General features: G+C 47.8%; 1 protein-coding gene across 1 annotated transcript; it reads right to left on the reverse strand.

Moving 5' to 3' along the window:
- CLIC4 (chloride intracellular channel 4) lies at window positions 725-22,056 on the reverse strand. The gene is made up of 6 exons (XM_021375701.1): window positions 21,868-22,056; window positions 12,005-12,114; window positions 7,181-7,306; window positions 6,376-6,482; window positions 5,410-5,591; window positions 725-4,924 (listed from the first exon to the last, which is right to left on the reverse strand). Exons 1-6 carry the CDS (start codon window positions 21,937-21,939, stop codon window positions 4,760-4,762), a joined length of 762 nt encoding a protein of 253 aa, XP_021231376.1. The 5' UTR covers window positions 21,940-22,056; the 3' UTR covers window positions 725-4,759.

Below are 22,398 nucleotides of genomic sequence, written 5' to 3' on the forward strand. Positions count from 1 at the left end.
GGCTCTGGGAACATCTTCTGGATTCCACGTTTCCTTTCAAAAGGGAAAAATCAGACTTGAATGAACCTCAGGCACTCACAACGAGACAAGAAATGGATGGGACAATGCTCCCAAGTTCCACCAGCGGCATGTGGTCTCCACTCCAAAGACCTTACACCTACCTACACCCAAACAGGGCACCCAGTGTTCACCACAACCAGCTCAGACATACTTACAAGCACCAGGCAGCAAGGAGCCAGGGCTGAAACATGGGGCAAGGGCACCAAAAGTCATAATCCATGAGTTCTGTAGAGACACGAATTCAGCTCTTGAGATGGCGATGTTTAGTGTGTTATTTGGGTGCGAGAAAATTGGAAATAATACCGAAAACACATTACAATTGTCACGTTTGTCAATTTTTCCAGCTTAACTTTGAAAATCTGGTATTCTGGAGAGCAACGAGATACTCAAATTTATATTCTTAAGAGTTTCCCCTTAAGAACGTGGAAAACGGAGTGGGGACACAAACCTTTTCCAAGCTTCTGAAGGAGAATATTTCTCAACTTGTTCTGTTCCTGCGCTAAGTGGCACAGCAGCCAGCAATAATGCAAGGAACACCACTGAAAAAAACAAAAAGATTGAGAGCCGAACTAACTAAGAGCTTGCCCTGTACTTTAGGGCACTGCATTCACATCAGAGCTTACACACAAGAAGCGCAGTCCTCAAAGACAACAGAAAGACCTGCTTGGTAGTGAAAATATAGTTTTATTTTTAACAATAGCTGCCAGCAGTACACTGGGATATCTGTAAAAGATGTTCCAGAGAGTGAAAGACATAAGCAAACTACAACAGATCGGGTCAACTCTTCAAATATTTCTGCAAACAGCGCTCCGAATCTCGATACCCTGCCCTGGGAGACTCCGTAACCCATCCTGTTCCACTCTCCCACCCTCTCCCCTCCCTCTAAGAGTCAGTGGCACGGGTTCTGAGGCAGATGAAGAATTTTTCCACTCGGGATAAAGCTTTCTTCTGGAAAAAAAAAAAAAAAGAATGTTAATTGGATGCGTTCAGATCGTACTGCGAGTGGCAAAGGGTGAAAAAAAAAAAATGTTGACTGCACTTCGCCACTTTTTGTTCTCCGTCGAGATAGGCATCAGCGGGTTTGGCTCAGGCATCTTCCATTTATTCATGTCTGTGCTCCTTTGATATGAAATGCTAATTTGCTACTTTAGCATAAAAACTCGATTACATCTCTCCTCTTATCGTGGAACGACATGCAACTCGCCATGGGTTCGGGCATGCCCGCCGCGGGAAGAAAACCACCAATTTGATGGGAAAAATGCAAAGGTAGGAGCGCTGCGGCTGCGCCTGTCCACGAGGGCCACTGCCACAGACCTGAAGGGAGCAGCAGGCAGAAGGGCAGGAAAGCTGCGGGGAGCGTGGAACGTTCCAGAAGTTCCCATGCCTCTCGGTCAACCCGCAGCTGGGTACGCATGGGGGAAGCTCTTGGAGAAGGAAAGCTTTGTTAAAAAAAAAGAAAGAAAATCATGTGTATGCTATCATCCATTCTCCTACACAAAACCAGCGTGAAGACGATGGGTTTTCTGTTCAGGAAAGAGAAGTCACCTGTTTTAATGGAAAATTCAGAGTATTTCAGCTTGGGATTAGAGCAAGTTGCTCAGCGTGCTAATACATGCAGCCAGCTTGCAAACTGGAATGCCTACTTGAAAGGGTAACTGCTTCAGAAGGGGCTAGGAGCATCATTTTAAATTTAAACAGGGCTAGATTAATTGCTGTTTGATGAAATTAAAAATGCATTCAAAGATCAGATTGTAAACAAGTTGACAGAAGTCAAGAATTTACATAGTTATGAAAGGGCTTTTTTCTTAATTAATGTCGGGCTGGTGATTGGGGCCAGATGAAAGTGCTCTGCCCACACCAGACGCGGAGGCTTCGCACCACCCCAGCAAGGAGAGCTCAGCCAGGGGGCGAGCAGCGCAGTGCCCCACTGGGTTCTGCTGAAGCCACAAGGGATGGCCAACTTCTGCCCCAGCACCACACACCTGTGCCCTAGGAAGCCAGGAAGACACTGGTCCCTTTTACCATGTGGCAGCTGTCGCATGTCACCGCCTTTGGAATTGCCAACCTGGCCCTTGTTTGAGTTATGCCCCGAAGAGGAAGGCTCCAATGCTCAACACTGCATTGTGCAGAGATCAAAAAATGCATTCGTTACAGCAAGAGCCTCAGCTTTGTTTACAGGCTTTCAGACGCCGTCATTAAAATACTTCACGCTGAATATAGTGTATTACAATGGTCTGAAGATTGCCTAGAAAGCAGGGAGGATCCATTATCTGTGCAAGGCAACACGCCTGCTGCTTTGAGCAGGTTCAGCATTTGCGTGCATTGATATGCAGGCAGCACGCACGCCGCAAAGCTGCACAAAGCTGCTTCCACCCTGACACGCACGCAGGTGCCTGGTGTGCCAAGTGGGCATGCAACGGCCAATCTGCTCTTAGAAAGAGCCTCAGACAGCTCCAAGGGCTGGTCGGGGCTTTAAAGGGGAGTTCAGAATGTAACAAACCAATTGCACTGCTTCCTATTCTCTGTTTTGAAGGGTTAACTGTACGAGGCACAGCAGAACAACGAGGGCTTTTTCCCTTCTCCAAGTCTACGTCAACACAAATGCTGTCATCTCACAAAAGAGGAAGTCGTCCCTTTTTCTAGATGTCACCATGCAGCAGAGACTGAACCCCTACAAAGGATGGTTATGGCTGAGCAACTTCATTTGGGGTGAGAACGTGACGTCAGAACACAGTAATTAACAAAGGGCTACGATTAATTCCTCCTAACCAGGTCGCTCTGCAGAATCTTCCTTCTGTGCCTGAACGCTCCTGTAATAAATCATAATAGGGTCTAAGTGTAGCTATGGTTTTCTTAGAAGGACGTGTAACAGGAATGCTAATTGCCTTTATATTGCAGGTCTAGCTCTAGGACGGCAGGACAAGGCACCACAAGCCACGTGTACAAATACACATCTCTTACTCTACCTCTTCTATGTCAAGCTAATGTCACGGGTCTACACGGTAGCAAAAGCAGGATGCTTAGAAAAGTTGGGCTTCCATAAAGCCAGCGCTTACAAAAAAAAAAAAATAGTGTATAAAAGAGTTTATGTGAGCGCCTCTGTGTTATTGCAGAATGACAAATATCCCGAGGACAACCGACCAGGAATAGCACTTTCCAGCTTCTGAAATCAGTTAAATAGAAAAGTAGCTTTACAAAAAAATAGGCGTGTAAGTCTAGTGTTCTTTGGAGTCGTTTATGGTGGTCTATTAAAAATAACCGAGCTGTTTATTCCATGCATCAAAATCATTCATCTGAAACAAGAAAACTATTCCCCGGCTTGGAAATACTCAAAAATTGGTTCTTAAAAAAATTGCAGTGCTATTCCTCAGTGTTGCAGTATAAAGATGATGTACAGTAGTGCAATGATCGTGATCATGCAAAGCTGCAATCCGGATGCACAGAAAGCAGTTGGGGGTAAATTCAATGCACAGGACTGGATTCCACGCACCCTTCCTTTACAGGAGTAATTAACAGATAACCCTTTCAGATTAAAAAAAAAACAGGGAACGCGATCATTTAAGGCAAGTGTTGTCTTTAAAGGTCACTTTAGCTTTCTTTAGGAAAAAAATAAAACCAAACAGCTTACAAAAGTTCCCAGAAAGACTCCAGCTTTAAGGGCTCTCGGTGTTCAGTTTTGCATTGCCCATCATTGCACTGCTATCCACCACGTACAGCAGCTACTCGTCACTAATGCTTACACATTTTGCTTATGACAGCAAAGATTTCTTCTTTAAGGAAATATCACCAGAAAGACCTATACAAAATAAAGGCTCTTAACTACCAAAAAGAAAGCCACTTGAAATGCTTAAGGTGAACAGATGGCAAGCATCCAATTCTTTTGGTTTCGTGATGTCAAAGGGCATCCTGACAGGTATTCATGTGCTGCAGCTCAGAATTTGGGACAAGTGTAAGCTGTCAATTGCTTTGTTGTTGTTTGATCTCACCGCGTTCTTGAAGACACAACTAAATGTTAACTCTGCACCGCGAGCTCCTGGCTGTAGTGCACAAGCCTGCATTCAAACCTCCTGATGTTCGAGGCCATTCAAACCCAAGTTTCACATGCGAGTCTGTTCTCAACCACCACTGAGATTTCAAATCCAGGAGAATTATTAGACATCTATCTATTTTAAAAGCATTGCCAAATAGTTCTCAAATGGCTTTTCTGGAGAGTAAGTTCCCTTCTATATGTAAATAGGATAGACGAACAGGTACAGCTCGATGTGTTGTACATATGACAATTGTGTATAGATCTTCTGGAAGAGCAGTAAATCCCAAAATACATAAATATTCCTTGTACCATACAGAAAGACAGTATCCTAGACCAATTCGTAGATGGGGACCAAATGTTTGCAAAGACAAGTAGTGGGGGCAAGAGAACTCTTCGTACTGAAGAATCCAGTACCCCACAACAATAGTAATGTAACTGCATGAATAACATGACTTGCCATGAAAAGAGGTAAGGAAAAACAAGCCTATAATTAAGTCTGCAAACTTTAGGTAATTACTGTACCTGGTCTATCCACCATAACTTTGAATAACTGCAAGTTCATGCAAAAAAAAAAAAAAAACAAAAAATTGCTATCTTATATGAAAAGAGCAGTCTGTTAGAAGCATTGTTATGGAATATGCAAGAAGTCATCTCTTTTGTAAGTGCTGTTTACTTAGTGAGTCTCTTGGCTACATCACTGTAAGCTATTTCAATTTCTTTGTCTCCAGGACAGGTGTTGGTGAACTCATCCCTGCTGTAAGCATTTGTCAGGTATCTCCAAACCCCCGTCATTTCCTTGGGAATCTCAAAGTTGCGATATTTTTTGGCCACCACCTGGAACAGAAGAATTAGATTACAAACTGACACACTCGAACCACTTCTCCGTGTCTCCTCATTCTCTCGCTCTGTTGCTCTTCCAACACATTCACATTCTGCAGAACCCGTCCCTCTGGGATATGCCCAGACCCGACAGCATACTGCCTCACGCAGTCTTTCATTCTGTCCTCACCAAAGCAAACACTCCTGCACCCAGACAGAAGCTTAATCTGTGGCTCCATCTGCAGTACAAAACGTACAAAGGTCACTGGAAGCAGTGAGAAGAGACCAAGCCACGATTACATTGTCCATCGTCTCTCCTGCACTTACCCTGTGCTACCTCCCTTCCAGTTTTCTAGACTTTTTTCCCCCCCATTGAGCTCTTCACGTTGTTACCACTACAGCTTTCTGTTAATACTGCGCTTAAATTTAGGTGGGATCCTATTGGAACGAGTTGGGCTCCAAAATGTCACAGGCCATAGACGTCTTTCCCCTCATTGTACCTTGACAATGTGCAGTTTGGGCAGCAGGTTGCAGTCTGCTAGTGTCATCTCATTGCCATCCAAAAACTTGCGGGTAGAAACTGTAATATCCTCCATGCTGTTCTCATCTATCTCATCGGGAAGAGGAGAGTTCAGGTACTCATCCAGTTTCTGGAGGGTTTTCAAGAGGCCACGTTCTAAGCCTATAGAAAGAAAAAGGACAAGAAAAAGAAAGAAAACCAAACTACAGCAAGCAAATTTCAAAGCAAATTCATCTTTCGAATAGTGGCACCAGATGTGAAATACAAAATCCACATCGCCGTGCTCCCCAGAACAGGTTGTACAGTGAAGGATTGCTAGTCCTTGCACAATTTTTGTGGCAACACCACTGCTGGTGTTGACTTGGAAGTCACTTGTGGTGACTTGGAACACTGAAACGGAACTGGAATCCCTTAAAATTCCACACAGATGCAGGTTATCTAAAAGTTGGCTTACACATGAGCTCGCACCACTTGAAAATGCTCTAAGAGTGTTTATTTTTGGTTTAAAAAGTGGCTTATGTCAGTTTCTTAAGACTTTTCCTAACTGGCTTAAAGTAATTAGCATTAAGCTAAGCTATTCATTTAAACGTAATCTCTTTAACGTCACATGCTCAGCTACGGGCAGAACTGAGCAAGCAGCTGCAGAGGTTCTGCACGCACAGCAGCAGAGGGCAGCAGAACCCAGAGAAACAAAAAGCATTTCTCAGCAGGAGAAAGTGCACAGCTACTTTGCCACTGGGAAATACACACACACACCAGAACACGCCCGTTTATTGCCAGGGCAGAACAGAATGCTGGAATACACTGTGCTCAAGTCACTGCTTCCTCCTTGTCTTCTCTAGCAGCTGTTTTTCAACTCAGCGCAATGGCAAGATTGCACGAGTTGCAAATAACAAGGCAAGAAAAAGCAGAGATGTGTGCACAGCTATTGACTGCAGGGACCTACCTTCATTCGCCTCCGGTCTGGAATTTTTGATAAACGCAGAAAATTTGGCAAAAATATCCATTCCAGCAGTGTAGGATTCGGGGTGCTTTGGAGAAAGTTTCAGGTATCTAGAAAGGAAAAAGGAGTCAATCTCCAACACCTTCAGCAGAACGATGGCCTCTGTATATATCAGCTTGCAGGAAATGACATTTTGTAAGAAGGAGCACGTGCTGCCATCAAGGGAAAGACTTTTAAACCCAGCATCTCAGAGGAAAACAAAAGCACACTGCTGCTTTCTGAAGCATGCATCTGCCTCGAGCAGTGTTTGAAACAGCCCGTGGCAATGAGAGAAAGCTCCTTGAGCAGAGCTGTGTCACAATGGGGCAGAGCAAAGAGGTGAAGAGTGGAACACTCCTGCCTGTTTTCTGTTCACAGGAGACTTTCCTTGCCCTGTGGCTGTAGTTTAGAGCCCACGTTTCACATGCTCGTGCTGTGTAATCTAATTATCTCGAGAAGCATTCAGTATTTTCAACCGTAACTTCCAAATACTAAGCACCCTTGTCTCTAGGACTCACCATCACGTCCAATTGGATGTTAGAAATTGGAATTGGACGTTAGAAAATTATTTCCAGTTTGCATTTTGTAATCACCAGTTCCGTGTGATTACCCACAATCCGTCTGCTTACAGAGTACAGGAACTCCAAGCTCTTCCCAAAACCTAATCTTCAATTTATGGATGCCAAGGAACTTCTTAATTAGTGCAGGGAATCCCTCTAAAGGACACTCCATCTAATCTAAGGGGACAAATTCTCATTTAAACACTTACTTTGGTGGAGCCAAAACTTCTTCCAGGAACTCTTCAATCTTATTCACATCTGTTTTCACTTCACCATTGTAAGTTATAAAGGGTGGATGAGTGCCCGGAGCCAAATTCTGAAGGTCTGCTGGTTTTCTAGGGTGAAACACAAAGGAACACAGAAGTGAGCCTGGGATATCCATGACCCTACCTTCCCATGCTACAATCCCAAAAGCATTGCTGGAGGTCGCCAACTTCTTGGCAGTTTAGAAAACACATCACCAGTTTTCTTTGGAAAAACAACCTTACGTCTCAATTAATGTTTTCTCACCAACAATTCATTTCAAGTGCTTAAGAAAAACCCCTTCCTTCCTACCTTCTGGATGAGTTTTTTTCCTCAAGCCGATGGAACAACGTTGGACAGCATGGCTGGGACAGGGAGATAGGCACCACTACACCCCCAACACGCTTTCTCTTTTCCAAGATCTGGACTACAGGGTTTATATATAGCGTAATCTGCTGGCAGAGATAATCCCCCCCACTTTGCACAGAGCTTCTCTGCAAATAACCAAACCAGAAAGAGCCCTGTGTGTGAACGAGCTGCACGCACAGTCTCTGGCTCTAGATAAGGTGATTTTTAAAGATCACACTTAAAAACGACACACCCGAAGCTTCCACCAGCAAAAAAAATAAATGATTTACAAACAATACCAGCACACCTGGTCAAAGGGAGACGTGTGCTGGATGTTACCATGACTAGACCCAAGGGAAACACAGAACCAAGCTTCAAACACTCCGCAGTTTCCATGCAAGCTGGTTTTGCTGATGCCTCTCGGTGCTGGAAGGTTCGCTCCAGCTCCTGCTGTACCAAGCCCAGCCAAGTTAAGGCAATCTGCTCCATAAGCAGCTGGCTTCTCTCTCCTCCAGGGGGGCTGGAAAGCCTCCTGGCCACGCTGTGCAGGGAAGCAGGTTGGTAATGTGCACGAACATGGTCAGCATGAGAAAGCAGAGCCTTTGGGGACAGCACTCGAACGCTGTCGAGCGGCACAGCGACAGGCCTGTCCTGGAAATGCAGCTTTTCTTATAAGATTGAGGTCCTCTGCCAGAATTTCCCATCCTGCCCACTGCAGGGAAACAGCAATGGGACACAGCGCCAAGGAGCACTTAAGGCAGGGCTAAGCACTTGGCTGTACGTGTAAAAACTGAATAAGAAAAGGGATTTTCATCCTTAAGACCATTAAGTTCCCTGTTTTTAGCCAGGTGGCAGAAGTCAGATGCTAATACAAGAAATTAACCATTTTCAGTCAATTTTTAAGCCTCCACAAAGCATGAATTGCCACTGCCCTCTTGCTTTTAGGATTTAAGGTCTGCCATTGGTGAAAGCATCAACTTTAGCCAAATGCTTCATTTAAACAGGGCTCTGTAACCCACAACAATTATAGGAAGTCATTGTGGCTCGCTTCCAGTTCTGCATTCTGCCTAGATAACATTCCTCAAAGGGGATGTCGGGTTAAAAACCAATGCGGGAGGACCCCCAGATTGCAGCAGCACTAAAGAAGCAGATTTTAACTTCAGAAATGGACCAGTCCAATAAACTAACCAAAAACTCATTTTCCACACTCTTTTCCAAAGAATCAGAGTGCATATCCCAAGGGTGGATATCCCATGTCATGAACCCCTCTTGCCGCTCCACTTGGACCATGTGCATCTTTCAAAGAAAGCAGGGGTTAACAGAGCACAGCCAGGGCCCACAGTGCTGGCTTGACTCCCCAGTTTGGGGCTGGCTCCCCAGCAGACACGAAACCAACCCTGGCTTACCGCAGTGTGCAGGAATATGCTTGAAAGGCTCTGAGTGCAACTGCAGTCAAACATGAACATAACTAAAAATACACAGTGACGTTTACTTCAGAGATAAAATTGGGCAGCTGGAAAAGTATTCCTTAGTCACTTGAAGCAACGCCGTGGTAGTTAGCACCTGCCCCAAAGCTTGCTGTGGGGTTTGGAGGTAGGAGCACAGGCTTAGACACCGAGCTAGCACTAGCTAATTACATGGCAAACTCCTTAGCATCATAGTTTGGCTACAGAATAGCCACAAGCAGGCTGTGGCTGTGCCACAAACCAGAACAACACTCATTGTTTGAGTCATTTCTTGAGGATTAGGCAAAAGCCAGCCCCAAATATGACACAGGATCAGAGAATTGTCTGAGTTGGAAGGGACCCTTCAGGGCCACCTGGTCCAACTCCCACGTGATGCACATTGACATCCACTCCACTGTGATTTATAACTTTGACAGTACTGAAACAAGAGCCCAAAGAGCAACGTGGAGCAAACATCAGCAGGAAAAAACAAACCCAACCCAACTCTGCCACCAGTTCCTAAGCAGCATTTCACACTCCTGAAGGTGCACTCAGCCCTGGGCAGTCTTTAATACTAACTTATCTCTTTATTTAATCTTCACCTGCCAACTAAAAACAGCACCATCAAGATGATTAAAATAGAATTTCGAAACCCAGCTGAACACAGCCTGGCCCTGAGTGCTGCTACAAGCCCAACAATGCTCTCGGGCTGATTTATGTACTGTAACTCCAATTGTCAGCAGCACAAATCAGATCTCCGAGGGCTGAAATGCTGCTTCTGTGAAGGGAAAGAATAAAGGCTCTGTCTGACCAAACAGAGGGAAGAAACGCGTTATTTCTTCAGCAGAGCTGTACTTCCCACTTTGTTTGCCCATGTGCCTATGTTGTGTCCTCAGAGTAGAACTGAGGGCTGCAAAATGTTCTCTGTTAGCACAGTGTGATGCTCAGTGCAAGTATGGAAGGGGAAAAATGCATGTCACAAAGTCAATCAAACCAGACTCATTTTTTCCAGCGTCCCAAGTTATTAACTTGTGAGCTGTTGCATCCAGCCCTGACCTTTCGAGCTGCACAGACAAAGCTGCTTTTACCCTGGAGCTGAAGTTACGCTGAGGCTGAAGCATGCTTTGCAAGGAAGCCCTGCCTTTTAGCTGGCAACATACATTCAGATGCAAAAAGCACTGCTACCCACTTCTTGAACAAGTTTGCTTTCCTACAACAGGAAAAAACAAACGACGCAGCAATTAGCTTGAACAATGAATTTGTGGAATCAGTTTCCTATGACAATGTTAGAAGTGCTAAGGCAGAGTCTATCCAGCACTTAGCACACCCTGGTAATGCTAACAGGGGACAAAACATCACCATAAAACATTTCCACTCCAGCAGTTTTCTGAACTTGGCGTTCCGCAATGCACTGCAATGACGTATGAAACCATCCAGAACCGTTCTGTTTGGTTGTGTCCCTCTTCTAAAGCTTTACTAAAAGAAATCAAGTTCGCATCATCCTCTGCTCAAACCTGAACCAGCCTCAGTGCTCCCTCTTCTCCTTCACCAGAGGATGTGTTCAGTGTGCAACAAAATACAGAGCTCATCTGACCGAGTCCTGCACCCATGCTGTGCTTTCCCCATCTCAACACAAAGAAGAAAACATGAAAGAAAGCTTTTCCTCCTGTAAGAAAGGACAATTCTAAACACCTGCAACCAAGCTCTACCCTAAACATTAGTTTTACATCCCATGCTCCCCCGGCAATTAACTCAGAGTTGCCAAAGGAACTCAAATAAAGGCAATCCAATGGGAACCTTTGGCATTTTTATGGCATTTCTCACACTGGGTCAACAGCACCAACGCTTCCAAATATGAAATGATTCTTTTAACCTTTTTCTAACTTTTTTTCCTCCAGGTGACTGCAATAGGTTAAGTAACATCAGGTTAAAAGTACCCAAACCACAAGCAGTGCTGCACAGGGGATGGGATGTGCTTGGTGTGCGTGTGCTGGCAGCAATAGTTACGTCTGCAGTAATACCCCACGTCGGCCAGAGAGCATCTTAAAGCTGCTACGAATGCCAACAATGGACAAAAGCTGCTTTTTTTTTTTTTTTTAACCCTCTGGTGGAGTGGTCTGCCCCAGTCTTATTAGGTAATACTGGTAACTGAAAACCAGCATTGTCAGAGTCAAAATGGAGGGGGAGAGTGGAGGACGTGTTATTTCTCGACGTGAAAGCAAACCAAGTCACTCCCTTCAAAACAAGACGAAAAGAAGAGAGCAAGTCCAGCAGGAGTCACGCTTTTTACCCTCGATTCTTTGGAGAAGGCTGCATTTCTGTTGGCTTTATTTCTAAAAATAAGCTCTGTGTGCACTAGCAGTTCTGCTCTCTAGAGAGCTCAGCCACTGACGTCACGCTGGTGCTGTGCAAACACTGTTCCCACCAGAGACAAGCAGGCCTCTGCTGAATGGGGCATTACTACTCCTAATAAAAGCACAACCAACCTCCGGAAACCACGATTCCTCAATTCCCCATCTCTCCCTTCTCACTCATTCAGGCATTCCTTCCACAGATACAGAAGTTACAGCTCAGGTGACAGGCAGCACTGTGCCATTGGTACATTCTCACTGCACAGTAACCAACCTCACCTTGATACCCTTAAAGAGAGGGGTGGGCTGCACGTTATTATTTGTGACAGTTATCCAGCATTCATTGGTGATTTGACCAAAGATTTCCTACCTGCAATGCTCTGCTCGTAGAGACCCCACGTTACTTACTGGCTTTGCAGGAGAACACAATTTAACATATTCAAGAGAATTTACCAACAGATTCTTTTTGGCTATAGAGACTTCTAGCATTTACATCCCGGCTGTTGCTTAGTATTTCTATGGATTATATATATATATATTTTATTTATGCTTCCGAAAATAAGCCATGCAATACTTAGAAGCCCCATGCACATATGTGTTATACCAACTGTACTCTTGCTCCTGAGATACACCAAATGTTCCTTACCTCTTCAGGTCGACTGTTGTGACGCTGAACACCACTCCCTTCAGCCAAAGGATCATGAAGAGCCTCTGAGAGAAAGGGCAGTTTCCTATGCTTTCCCCATCGCTGCCAGCCTGCAGGAGAGAGCAGATCAGAGCTGTTAGAAGGTGCCACTGTGTCACGTACACAGCTACTGAAAGCTCTTCGTGTAGGGACAGGCTCAGTAGCAAATCATGGACTTCACTGCCTGCACATCATTAGCTCTCACTGAACAGAGCACCCGAAGCTATCCCCATGCAACACCCAAAGGTAAGCACCCTCAGAGCACGTAACACACTTCATATATCAGGACGGTACGCCTGGACCTCTGTGTTATTTTATTTCTGTGTGTTTTCCACTTGGCTCTTCCCACGGCGTTGTTTTTGGTAGCAGATACACCTACAAGGACAGCTCAGTTCACACCGAGCAGCCACACATTCAGCAGCAGTTTGCCAACGTCGTTCGTTGGATTGATTCCTTCGTCTCCTCCGAGGCGCAGTAATTAATTAGAGCCATCTTCCAGCCCATTGCTCATCTCACTGCACAGCTCTGCAGCGAGCCAACTGCAGCCAGCAGCTCCGAGCCTTGGCTGTACCACGGGTGTTACAAGAACAGAGCTGAGCACACTGGGACTTGGCTGCTCGTGCAGCAATATTCCAAAGACATTTTTTTTTTTTTTAATAGGAAACTTATCAACAAGTTCTGCCACAAGAAAGGTTATTGTATAACAGCAGCGAGCCACCCGGCGATGGCACGCATCCCATCACTGCTCTGACAGGGCAGAGTGCAGAGCTGAGCTGGAAAGTCTGAGCTTTCAGTGGGATAGAAGTAGACAGTGGAAACCTTGAATCCTGTTGCAAAGCCTGAGCCTGGTTCAGGAGTTGAGAACGCTGCATGTGTCAGATTATCTTCACGTGTACCTCGCGTTACAAAGAAAGAAATTACAGGATTTTGCGTATTATTATCAGATTACTTCCAAGAATCACTTTAATCAACCTGGTCTTTAGACTTCTGCTAATTCCTCCATAGCTACTGTGCTGTAGGACATACTGACTGTGCTCCTTTGGCAAAGTACATCTAACAATGATGTGAAGCGTGGGGCAGACGACTGGAAGGGCTGAATGCAAAGCCCAGGCACCGACTGGTGGAGATCCATTTGAACAAAAAACAGAGGAAGGTTTGGGCACTCACCAAAGGAACTGCTTTTTCTCCAGCTCTCTGCCAGTTCCCAGCCACTGAGCAGGGGCCCCAGCGGGGAGAACGAAGACAGACTGTGCAAGTGACAGAGCTGAGCAGCAGCACTTCCAAAGGGCAGGCAAAAAAGCAAGCTTTTCAGCCCAAGTGTCTTAAACTCAAAAAGATCTTTTACCTTTTAAGAATTCAAATGCCTTTCTGCAGGGAAGTCATCACCTGAGCATGAGGAGTCACGAACCGACCTGCGCTGCCCCCAGTTCATGCTTTGTTGTGGACAACATAGAGCCATGTTTCTTCAAACCTTCACCACTTCCACTCATGAATGTTTGAAGAAGGAAAGTTGCTGGGTTTTGTGCTTGCTTTTTTGCTTTGCATACATCACAAACTGCCTCCTCCTTCCTGGGGAAGTCAAGTAAACCTTGGGGCTGATCGGCGACACTGGTTCATCTTAAACTGTCGACATCTGGAAGACTAAATCCTAAAAGCATCTCCTGAAAGCAGAGAGCAGCCAGCCTGGGCACTCAGCTCAACACAGCTTTCTGCTGGGCGTGTGACCACTGTAAGGATGGGAGCTGCTGCATGGATGAATGTGTTCCTGCTTCCCACCACGAAGGAAGCCTTCACCGCTCAGCGTACCCCAGCAGCTGTATGTTCCTAGGGATGTTCATGTTTAACCCCAGAGCCCATCCCTCCAGACTGCACTGCACATCTCAGAATTCCCCTCTGAAGCAGCCACTGCGTTCACATTGGAACAGGCACTTCCCACAGCACATTTACACCAACGTGGATTTACACTGGCCTACCCTTCCCCCAACACATGCATCTTCTCTCCCTTTACAAAGCAATATTGAAAACACACCATTCCACCCTAAGTAATACATATATACACATATAACTTCCCAGGCTAATGTACACTTGGGAGCAGAAACGATTCTTTGATACAGAACTGATCTCAGCCTTCACGTGTGACCAAGCACTGCCCAAGGTGCACCAGGCTAAGCCCACAAAGCCAACCAGAATGACACAGAGCTCTGCTCACTCCTCATCTTTAATTCAGCACTTCTGACACCAAAGCCAGCCAGCAGTGCTAGCTAACACAACACACAGCGGAGGTCTCACCTCACCTGCACCCATGTCTTCTTTCGCACGATCTATTTGCACTGCAGAGTTGTATTATTTCCAGTGGAAGACTGAAGGATCGCAGCTGAAATAAACCGTGCTCCAGTTCAAGAAATGGGGTGGTTTGTTGGGCTACAAATGAAATCTTGGGCCATAGAGAACCCAAAGCAAAACTGCTTTGGAGTCACAGAACAGAACAAGAGATAGTTGGGATCTTATGGCACAGCACAGAACCGTGGCTTTCAGTAGGGCCCATTTTCTTATGCCAATCCCAAAGCAATTCCAGTGAGGACCAAAAAAGGTCAAATGTATTTATACCGTAACGCCAACTTGTACTGAAACTTTTCTTCTCTCCCAGCATAAGCATAATATTCAAAATAACCAAAGAATTTCATGGTATCTGCTTCTGTTTAAGCATTAAGGGGTTTTCAGATTGCTTGTATCAGAGAAAAAAAAAAAATGATTACAGTCCCCTAACAAACAGTAACTTTAACAAAAACTAATGCATTTTCAAAGCTGCAACTGAACAGCTTAACTCAGTGTAGACTCTTCTATCTGCATTCAAAGGGTTGTCCCACTTCTGCTCCAAAAAGTCCCAAGTTATTCTGAGCACATACTGGAAAAGGAATGCGGTCAGAACGCCAAGAAACTTCTGGCTTCAATGCTCTTGAGGCAAAGGATTCTGCTTTGTAAGTGCTTGCCCAAGAGGCCCGTTCTTATCTTCCTGCATTGAATGCAGCAGGAGCTGCTGCTCAGACCTCCATGCCGTGTCACTGGGAGCAGCACCATGCTGCCAATGCAATGCATTGCTCCTTTGGTCACACATGGACTCTTTCTGGAGGGAGGTGGCTTGGTGGATGTCTCTGCAAGAGCCGCTTCAGAGCAATTTTCTCCACTGCAATAGATCAAGTAAACAGACTAAAAAGAATAACAGCAATAATAATAAAAGATCAAGCCTTGAGTGCAGCCATCTGCATCTCAGTTTTAACTAAAGAAAAAAAAAAATCTGCTGGGAAAACAACATGAGAAAAAGCAGCACGACGCATGCCCATGGCCCCACGCAGCAGATAACCATCGCTCCTGCATGTTTCGGCCCGGTAGCATCAGCCTCAATCCTTCCAGCTCAGCCCGGGCCTTTATCTCACCGAGCTGGATAAACAGAATTCCGTGCTGCTTGCAGGGCAAGGCTTGCAGATAAGATGTGCAAGGAGGAGGGGTGGGCAGGCACCACCTGGGGCACAGCAGCGGGACAGCACGAGTGATTGATCCCCATATGAGCTGTATCGATGAGCACAACCGCTCTCTTCATTCTTTATAAGGGAACTCAACGCTTGGTAACACTTCATCAGGTTAGGTGTGCTCATACCTGGAACCGTCTGCCCATACGAAAGTCTCAGATGATTAACCTGTGGTTTCCATATGATGATTGCCACCCACCCCACCCAGTGGAAAGGCAACCCTAGCACCACTGGCTCCTGGTGAGCTGTATAATCTTTGCTTGACTTATAACCAACCCAACTTTCACATCAGCCAGCATCCACGTAGACTCAGAAAGCACTGCAAAATAAATGAATGAAGAAATGGAGCTCCCTGCAACTGCTAGAGATCTCACTACCACACTGGGAAAGGAAAGGTTTATCAGCCCATTCAAACAGCCCCTCCAGTCAGTGCCTTTCCAACAAGCCACCGCTCTGTCAGACATCTGGCTCGTACAGCAGCTGACCATTTTAGGATGAAGCTGTATTTAGCCTTGCAATGCTGCTCCTATCAAAAATATTAGCAGATTTGCCTTGGACAGCTTCATGCAGCTCTTGCTTATCGCAACCGGCTTTTTAGGGTAAAGCTTTTGGAAAAAAAAGCAATGGGCTTTTCAGGATGTATGAAAGTAACTTCGTGATTCAGTAGAAATTAATTAAGCACTTCCAGTTCTTTGGAGAAAAGACATTACCCCACGTTCATCCTTTGGGAGGATCAGATGCGGAGTCAGATCAAAACGTGCATTAAGTACTATCCATCGTTCCCTTCAATTGAGAAATTAGCTTAATGTCATGAATACAAAAGCCTGGGGTTACTACAGATAGCTCACATGTGACTTTCTCCTGATCTGACGTAAGGAAAAATAAGCAAGCTCACCTTTCCCACCCTTTTTACACCAAGGCAATACCTTTAGCAAAGTGATTCAGTTGTAACAAACCTAGATAAGATAAACACAGCCAAACCCACAGAAATTTGCTACGCAGCAGCTTGACACATTCTTGCAATATTAAGTAGGAAACTGCCAATTATGCTGTTGACTATTCAGCTCTATGGGTTTCTCTATAGAAAATCCATCGTCTGGGAGTCTCAGTGCGTGGAAGAAGTAACACAGCTAAAAACCAATTGCCAGAAAACCAAACCAGAAAGAAAACACCCATAGCCACAGAAGAACTGCCTAGAAATGAAAACATTACTCAAATTCTCAGAACTCACTGAAGCAGAGCTGCAGTTCTGAACCAGTACCCCCCGCTAACAGGGCATTCAAAAGCTCTAGCAAGGAAAGAAAACATTGTCTTGGGCTGAAACAGGAGTTGGAATTTTTATTCTGGAGCTGCTAAAGCATGCAGGTTTGGAGGGAGGTTTGCTCGCTGCTGCTTCTGGTTCCAGTGCCAGCACTGAAAGGCACAGCCGTGAGTGTGTCCCACATCCCTTGGGCAACGGGATCCAAGCTCTTCATTTGCAGAGCAGAGCTTCCTCCTTCGGGACATTCCGCTTCATCTCATTAGGATCCAGCACAGAGTGTCACACTAGGGCAGCGAAAACATCACTTTGAAGGACGACAGCAACGTACTTGTGCCTTCTTTCGCTTTATTTTTAGACAAAACCACGTAAAAAAATGATTTCCTTCGGAGAGCTGCTATTTTTAAACGAAGTACAGACCCAAGTCTAGCCAAAATAGTAATTCTTTAACGGAGCCAAAAAGCTCTGAAGCCGATCCAGTAGCACTGACTGATCTCATTAGCTCTTCCCATGAAAATACACAGATATGACTTCACTCCTGGATTACACTCCTATATTTAGTTTATACCTAATATGGATATTCAGTGCACAGAACGGAGTCATTTCCTTTCCTCGCACAGAGTTCCTTGCCCTTTGTCTCGCCAACAATACGAGGAATCAGGCTGAACTCCTGGAGAACTCGCACACAAAGACGGCTGTAATTAATAGCAGCTTAGCTTATGCTTTTAACTTCTGCATAAACAAACACGGCATTCAGAGCTCTAAAAATCAGATTGTGCCACAATCTGTGGTGTGCTGGACCTGAACTAGAAAAAAAAAAAAGAAGAAGAAATCAAAACAAGTCTAAAGAAATTAACCATTATCTTTTAGAGGGAAGAAAACAACATTCCGAGTAAAGAATTTACAGCCCTTGACGTCAAGGTTCTATTTAAGCTCCCATCGAGACAAAGTGGTTCTGTTTGGGGACGTTTTAACTGTTAAGTGTTGATGCACAAGAGTGCAGGCCTCGTGTCGTTGCACTGAACGAAATGTTTCACGTGAGAGGAGTGGAACACACACACTGGAGGGAATGGAGCACCCAGATATCTTCTCCCCTTTTTTATAAAGTGCACTGAAGTTTGTGCTTGCAACCCCCGAGCACAAAGTCCACCAGAGCACAGCGATGAGTGTTCAGCTGAAAGTCCAATGAACTCCCTGGCTGGGCTCCCGGAGCAGAGCTCTAAGAGACAACACAGCCCTCGAAATCTGGAAGTTCGGTGGCGAAAGATTGCTGCAGACCCAGGGCTCCTGGGCCCACACGGCGGGCAGTGGCATGGCCGCCTGCTCTGAGCCCCTCCACCACACCAGGCCGGGCCCAGGGCAGCACTGACCGCCGCAGGGCACTGACGCTGCCCAGGAGGGATTACCACACCTCCTACACATGCATTCCTCACATCTGCCTGTTGCCTCTCAGCCATCGGCTATCTTTACCTCCCAACAGGCCAGCTTTTTTAAGAGGATTCTCATTCTCCTCAACTATTTCCACTCAGCGCACTCGGCCACGAGCGGCACCTCTCCTCTCAGGCCCACAGCATTTCCCTTCTGTGGGACCCCCAGCATTTTCCTCCCGTGGGTCAGAGGGCAAAGATGTGTGAGCCCACAGAACACCTCTGTGGCCACGGCTCCTTCAGGGCCCACCACAGTCACCACCTGCAGCTCCTGACCAAAAAACTGCTGCTCCTCCGCGCCATCCTTGGAGGAATCAGAGCTAGATGTTTTTTAGGCCCACTTCCCATTGTTTGGAAAGGGGGGGAAAAAAAATAATAATAATTGTTTACACTGGGGATTGTCTCAACCGGCGCACTGATTTCTCTATCAGCAATAAGAAGTCAGAAGACAAAGAGGTTTCTGGATAAGAAAATTCTCAGTCGTAGAAGATAAACCCAGGTGGCTCGCTGGTTGAAGAAGGGAAGAGCCTTCAATCCAGCCCCTGACAGGAGCACCCAGGAAGCGATGCTGTGTCTGTAGCTTTGCTGCCTCCTCGTATCCATGTGCTCTAATTCAGACAAAGCTCACACTTCTCTGCATCCCCCCCTGCCATGAGCTCAGTGTTGACAGGCCTAGATCCCAGATGACAAAGAGCTCACCTGCCAAACTTCTGTGTCGGTCACATCAGCGACAGTGTGGACACGGCTCTGGTACAACCACTGGGAGTTTGCGAGGGATATTTATTAAACGTGAGCTCACAGCTGGTTTCTACAGACAGCAATCTGCAGGCAAACCGCGTGTCAGACACAGAAACGATCAGGTTTTCAAAGCAGGTGCCCCATTTCGCAACGACGTCTCACTGAAAGCTGCCAGATACCCAAGGTCTAATTAATTTACAAGCATACACACGCTGCACAGGAGAAGACAGCATATTCCTTCGTGATCACCTACATCTACTACAGCCCAGTGCCTCCTGCCATCAGACAGACGACCACAGATGTCCTGTTTGTTGGGTTTTTCCTCTCGCACACCGATCCCCTGCTGTCACCTTGCTGTTACCAGCACAGCGCGATCCCTCCCTGCCCTCTGGGATGCCAAGGGCCGTGCTGCGGGCAGCTTCCATCTCCACCTCCTTTGTACACAGCCCAAAACGACGCAGGCTCCGTCCTGTGGTTTCCACAGATGAGTGGTCCTATTTGACCAAAGCGGTCAGGCACACTTTGTATTTACACTGAAAATCCACAGATGAGCTCCTAAACTGCAACTGTAAATGGCCTGCGCATGTTGTATTCAGATCACAAAGCTTGAGTTTGTGGTGATGGAGTCTTCACTACTCTGCAATGCCACCAGGGCATATCATCAGGCCTCCCCCATTAATAATACATGCACACATACGAGGAAACCAAATGAAACCTGATACATCACTAGTTTCTCCTACCAGCTCTCAGAGGAAAGACTTGAAAAATATTTGCACTTAGTTTAAAAGGGGCTGCAGGCAGCCCAGCAGAATGGCTCCTGAAAGTTACTCATTGTGAGCCCAAGGAACACATTATTACCTCATTCCAGCACCATAACAGAAGCATTTTCTTACCTCAGTCCCCTACTCCTGCACATCCTTCATCACAGCCCATGAAAACACCAGTCACAACAGACAGCCCAAAGGCGCTGCGGGCATCGAGCAGCCCCATCTACCTACAACTGAAGGCTCACGGTGTGCCCACCCCATCGGGTCGACAAGATTCAACCCCCACATCTTGGGCACAAAGCCAGGCAGCTCCCCCTGCTCCATAGTTCTCCTTCCCCAGCTTTAACCATAGCCGTGCCAGCCCGGCTGCCTGCTGCAATCCTTTGTGCACAGGTCATGCAGTTGCCGCCCTTCAGCCGCAGACATTTGGCACAGATTTCTCTCCCTTGGTCACAAAGTCCTTCTGCTGCCCCATCGGAACAGCTGCTGGCTGACAGCGCTGGGGCAGAACCCAGACCCCAGGCGCTGTGCAATGCAGATAACTTCAAACAAGCCCGTTCTAACACTCACTGTGTAACTCCGGGCTTTGCCAGACTGCACCCGGAACCAGCAGAAAGCCGTGAAGCAAACACAGACGCCGTGCTTCCCACTGACAGAAAGGGACTAAAGCAAAATCTAGCGCTCCTCGAGAAAGACACCGTCAGCGTCTCACTACTTTGCTTGCATTTGCATGAAGGGATGAGCCTGGCAAGACGGGCAGCAAACAAAGCTTCCGTCGGCTTCACAAACACCACTACTCCCATAAGGCTGAACAGCTCCAGTGCAGTGTGGGACAGGCAGCAACGCCCAGCCGACAACTGCCGGGGTGGCTTTGGGGTGGAGGTGCTCTTCCTCTGCAGGATTTTCCAGGAAAACAACCCTTACCTGACGAGCACGAAGGCAAACAAGCCCAAATGCTTCCTAACCTGAGCTCTGTCCTGGAGGCAGGCAGCTCGCAGCGCTGCAGAAAGGCGTCCTCCAGGGAGACGGCGTCGGCCGGTGCTGCTGAGCACAGCCCTCTTACACCCGTGCTGATAAAGAAGTTTCAGCCGAGGGTGACAGAAACGCTCCCTGCTTTTTCCCTTTCATAGACACCAGCATCATCGCTGGTCCGATACCGAGCAGACTCAATGCATCTTTTTTTCCTAAGAAAAGAAGTGATTTTGCTTTCTTTCACGCACGAAACACCCCTTGCACAGCTCTGCGCAGCGCATCCCTGCTGCCTCCAGCTCTTTCTGCCATCCCCAACTGCTCCAATTTGTTTAAACATAAAGAAACCGGTGAACGGACTTCAGGTCAAACAAAGACACGTTACCCCAAAGCAGCCCTGCTCCAAATAATTCCACCCATAACTCGCCGTACCAGAAAGCTCCAACCCAACGCCAAAGAGTTCGACACTCCGGCTCCCATCAGGCCTGGGGTGCAACGCTGTCCCTGCGTCCTGCTCGGATGCCACTTGGAGTCTGGAAAGGGCAACACCCAACCTGCCGAGGATTTCATTCACCCAACGGAGCTCGCGCTCAGCAGCTCCTCGCCGAGTCCCACGGGCAGCGCTGCAGCTCCCGGTGCTCGGGGCGGTGACACCGAGCGCTTCCCGACATCTCGTACCGAGGCGTCGCATCGCCGCGTTACCGCACCCGAAGGAAACTTTCAGCCGGAGCGCTCAACGCGCTTTGTTTCTGGGGCGGCTTTATTCAAAGCAGCTCCGAGCAGGAAGAACGCGGGCACCATTCATCCCCCGGCACTTCTGACACCGCGCGGAACAGCGGAGCGGCACCGCCGGGCTCCGCACGACGGGAAGTGTTGCGTCATGCGGGGCTCCGACGGCCAAACCCGCGGGGCTCCGACGGCCGGGGCCGATAGGACCGATGGGGCCGCCCGCCTCGCCCCGCCCCTCCCGGCCCTTTGTGCGCGGCCGCCCCGCGCGGCGCCACGGGCGTCACCCGCCGCCGCCCCGCGCCCCCGCTGCGCCCCTGTGCGCGGAGCCGAGCGCGAGGAGCGGCGGTTGGGAGCGGGAGGTACGGGGCGGCCAACGGCCGGAGCGCCCCGAGCCGCGCCCGGACCGTACCTTGACGAAGAGCTCGATGACGGGCTCCTTGTCGCCCTCCTTCAGCCCGTTGACCGGCACGGACAGCGCCATGCCGCAACCGTCACCGTCGCCGCCTCTCGCCTCGCCCGCCGCCGCTGCCGCCGCCGGGACGGGAACTCCGCCGCTCGCCTCGCCCGCGCCGCGCGACTGCGGCCCGCCCCGCCCCGCGCCACAACGCACAGCGCCCCGGGGCCGGGAAAAGGGGGCGGGGCCAGAAGGAGGGCGGGGCTGGGGCGGGGGGCGGGGACAGCGGGGTGGATGTGCGGCTGAACTCGAGGGCGGTTTGTGTTGAGGTGGGCGTGGCTAACACTGAAGTGGGCGGGGACAAGACGGGGGTGGGCGGAGCTAGCGGAGATGTAGGCGGTGTCCGGAATTTTAGGGGCGTGGCTATTGAGATGTGGGTGGGGTCAAGACGGAGTGGGCGTGGCTAATATCAGAGGGGGCGGGGCCAGCGCTTGGTGGGCGCGGGCGGCTGAGCTCATCGCTGGGCGCGGCACCGTGCGGGGGGAG

The sequence above is a fragment of the Numida meleagris genome, chromosome 22, assembly GCF_002078875.1.
Source record: "Numida meleagris isolate 19003 breed g44 Domestic line chromosome 22, NumMel1.0, whole genome shotgun sequence".
Lineage (NCBI taxonomy): Eukaryota > Metazoa > Chordata > Aves > Galliformes > Numididae > Numida > Numida meleagris.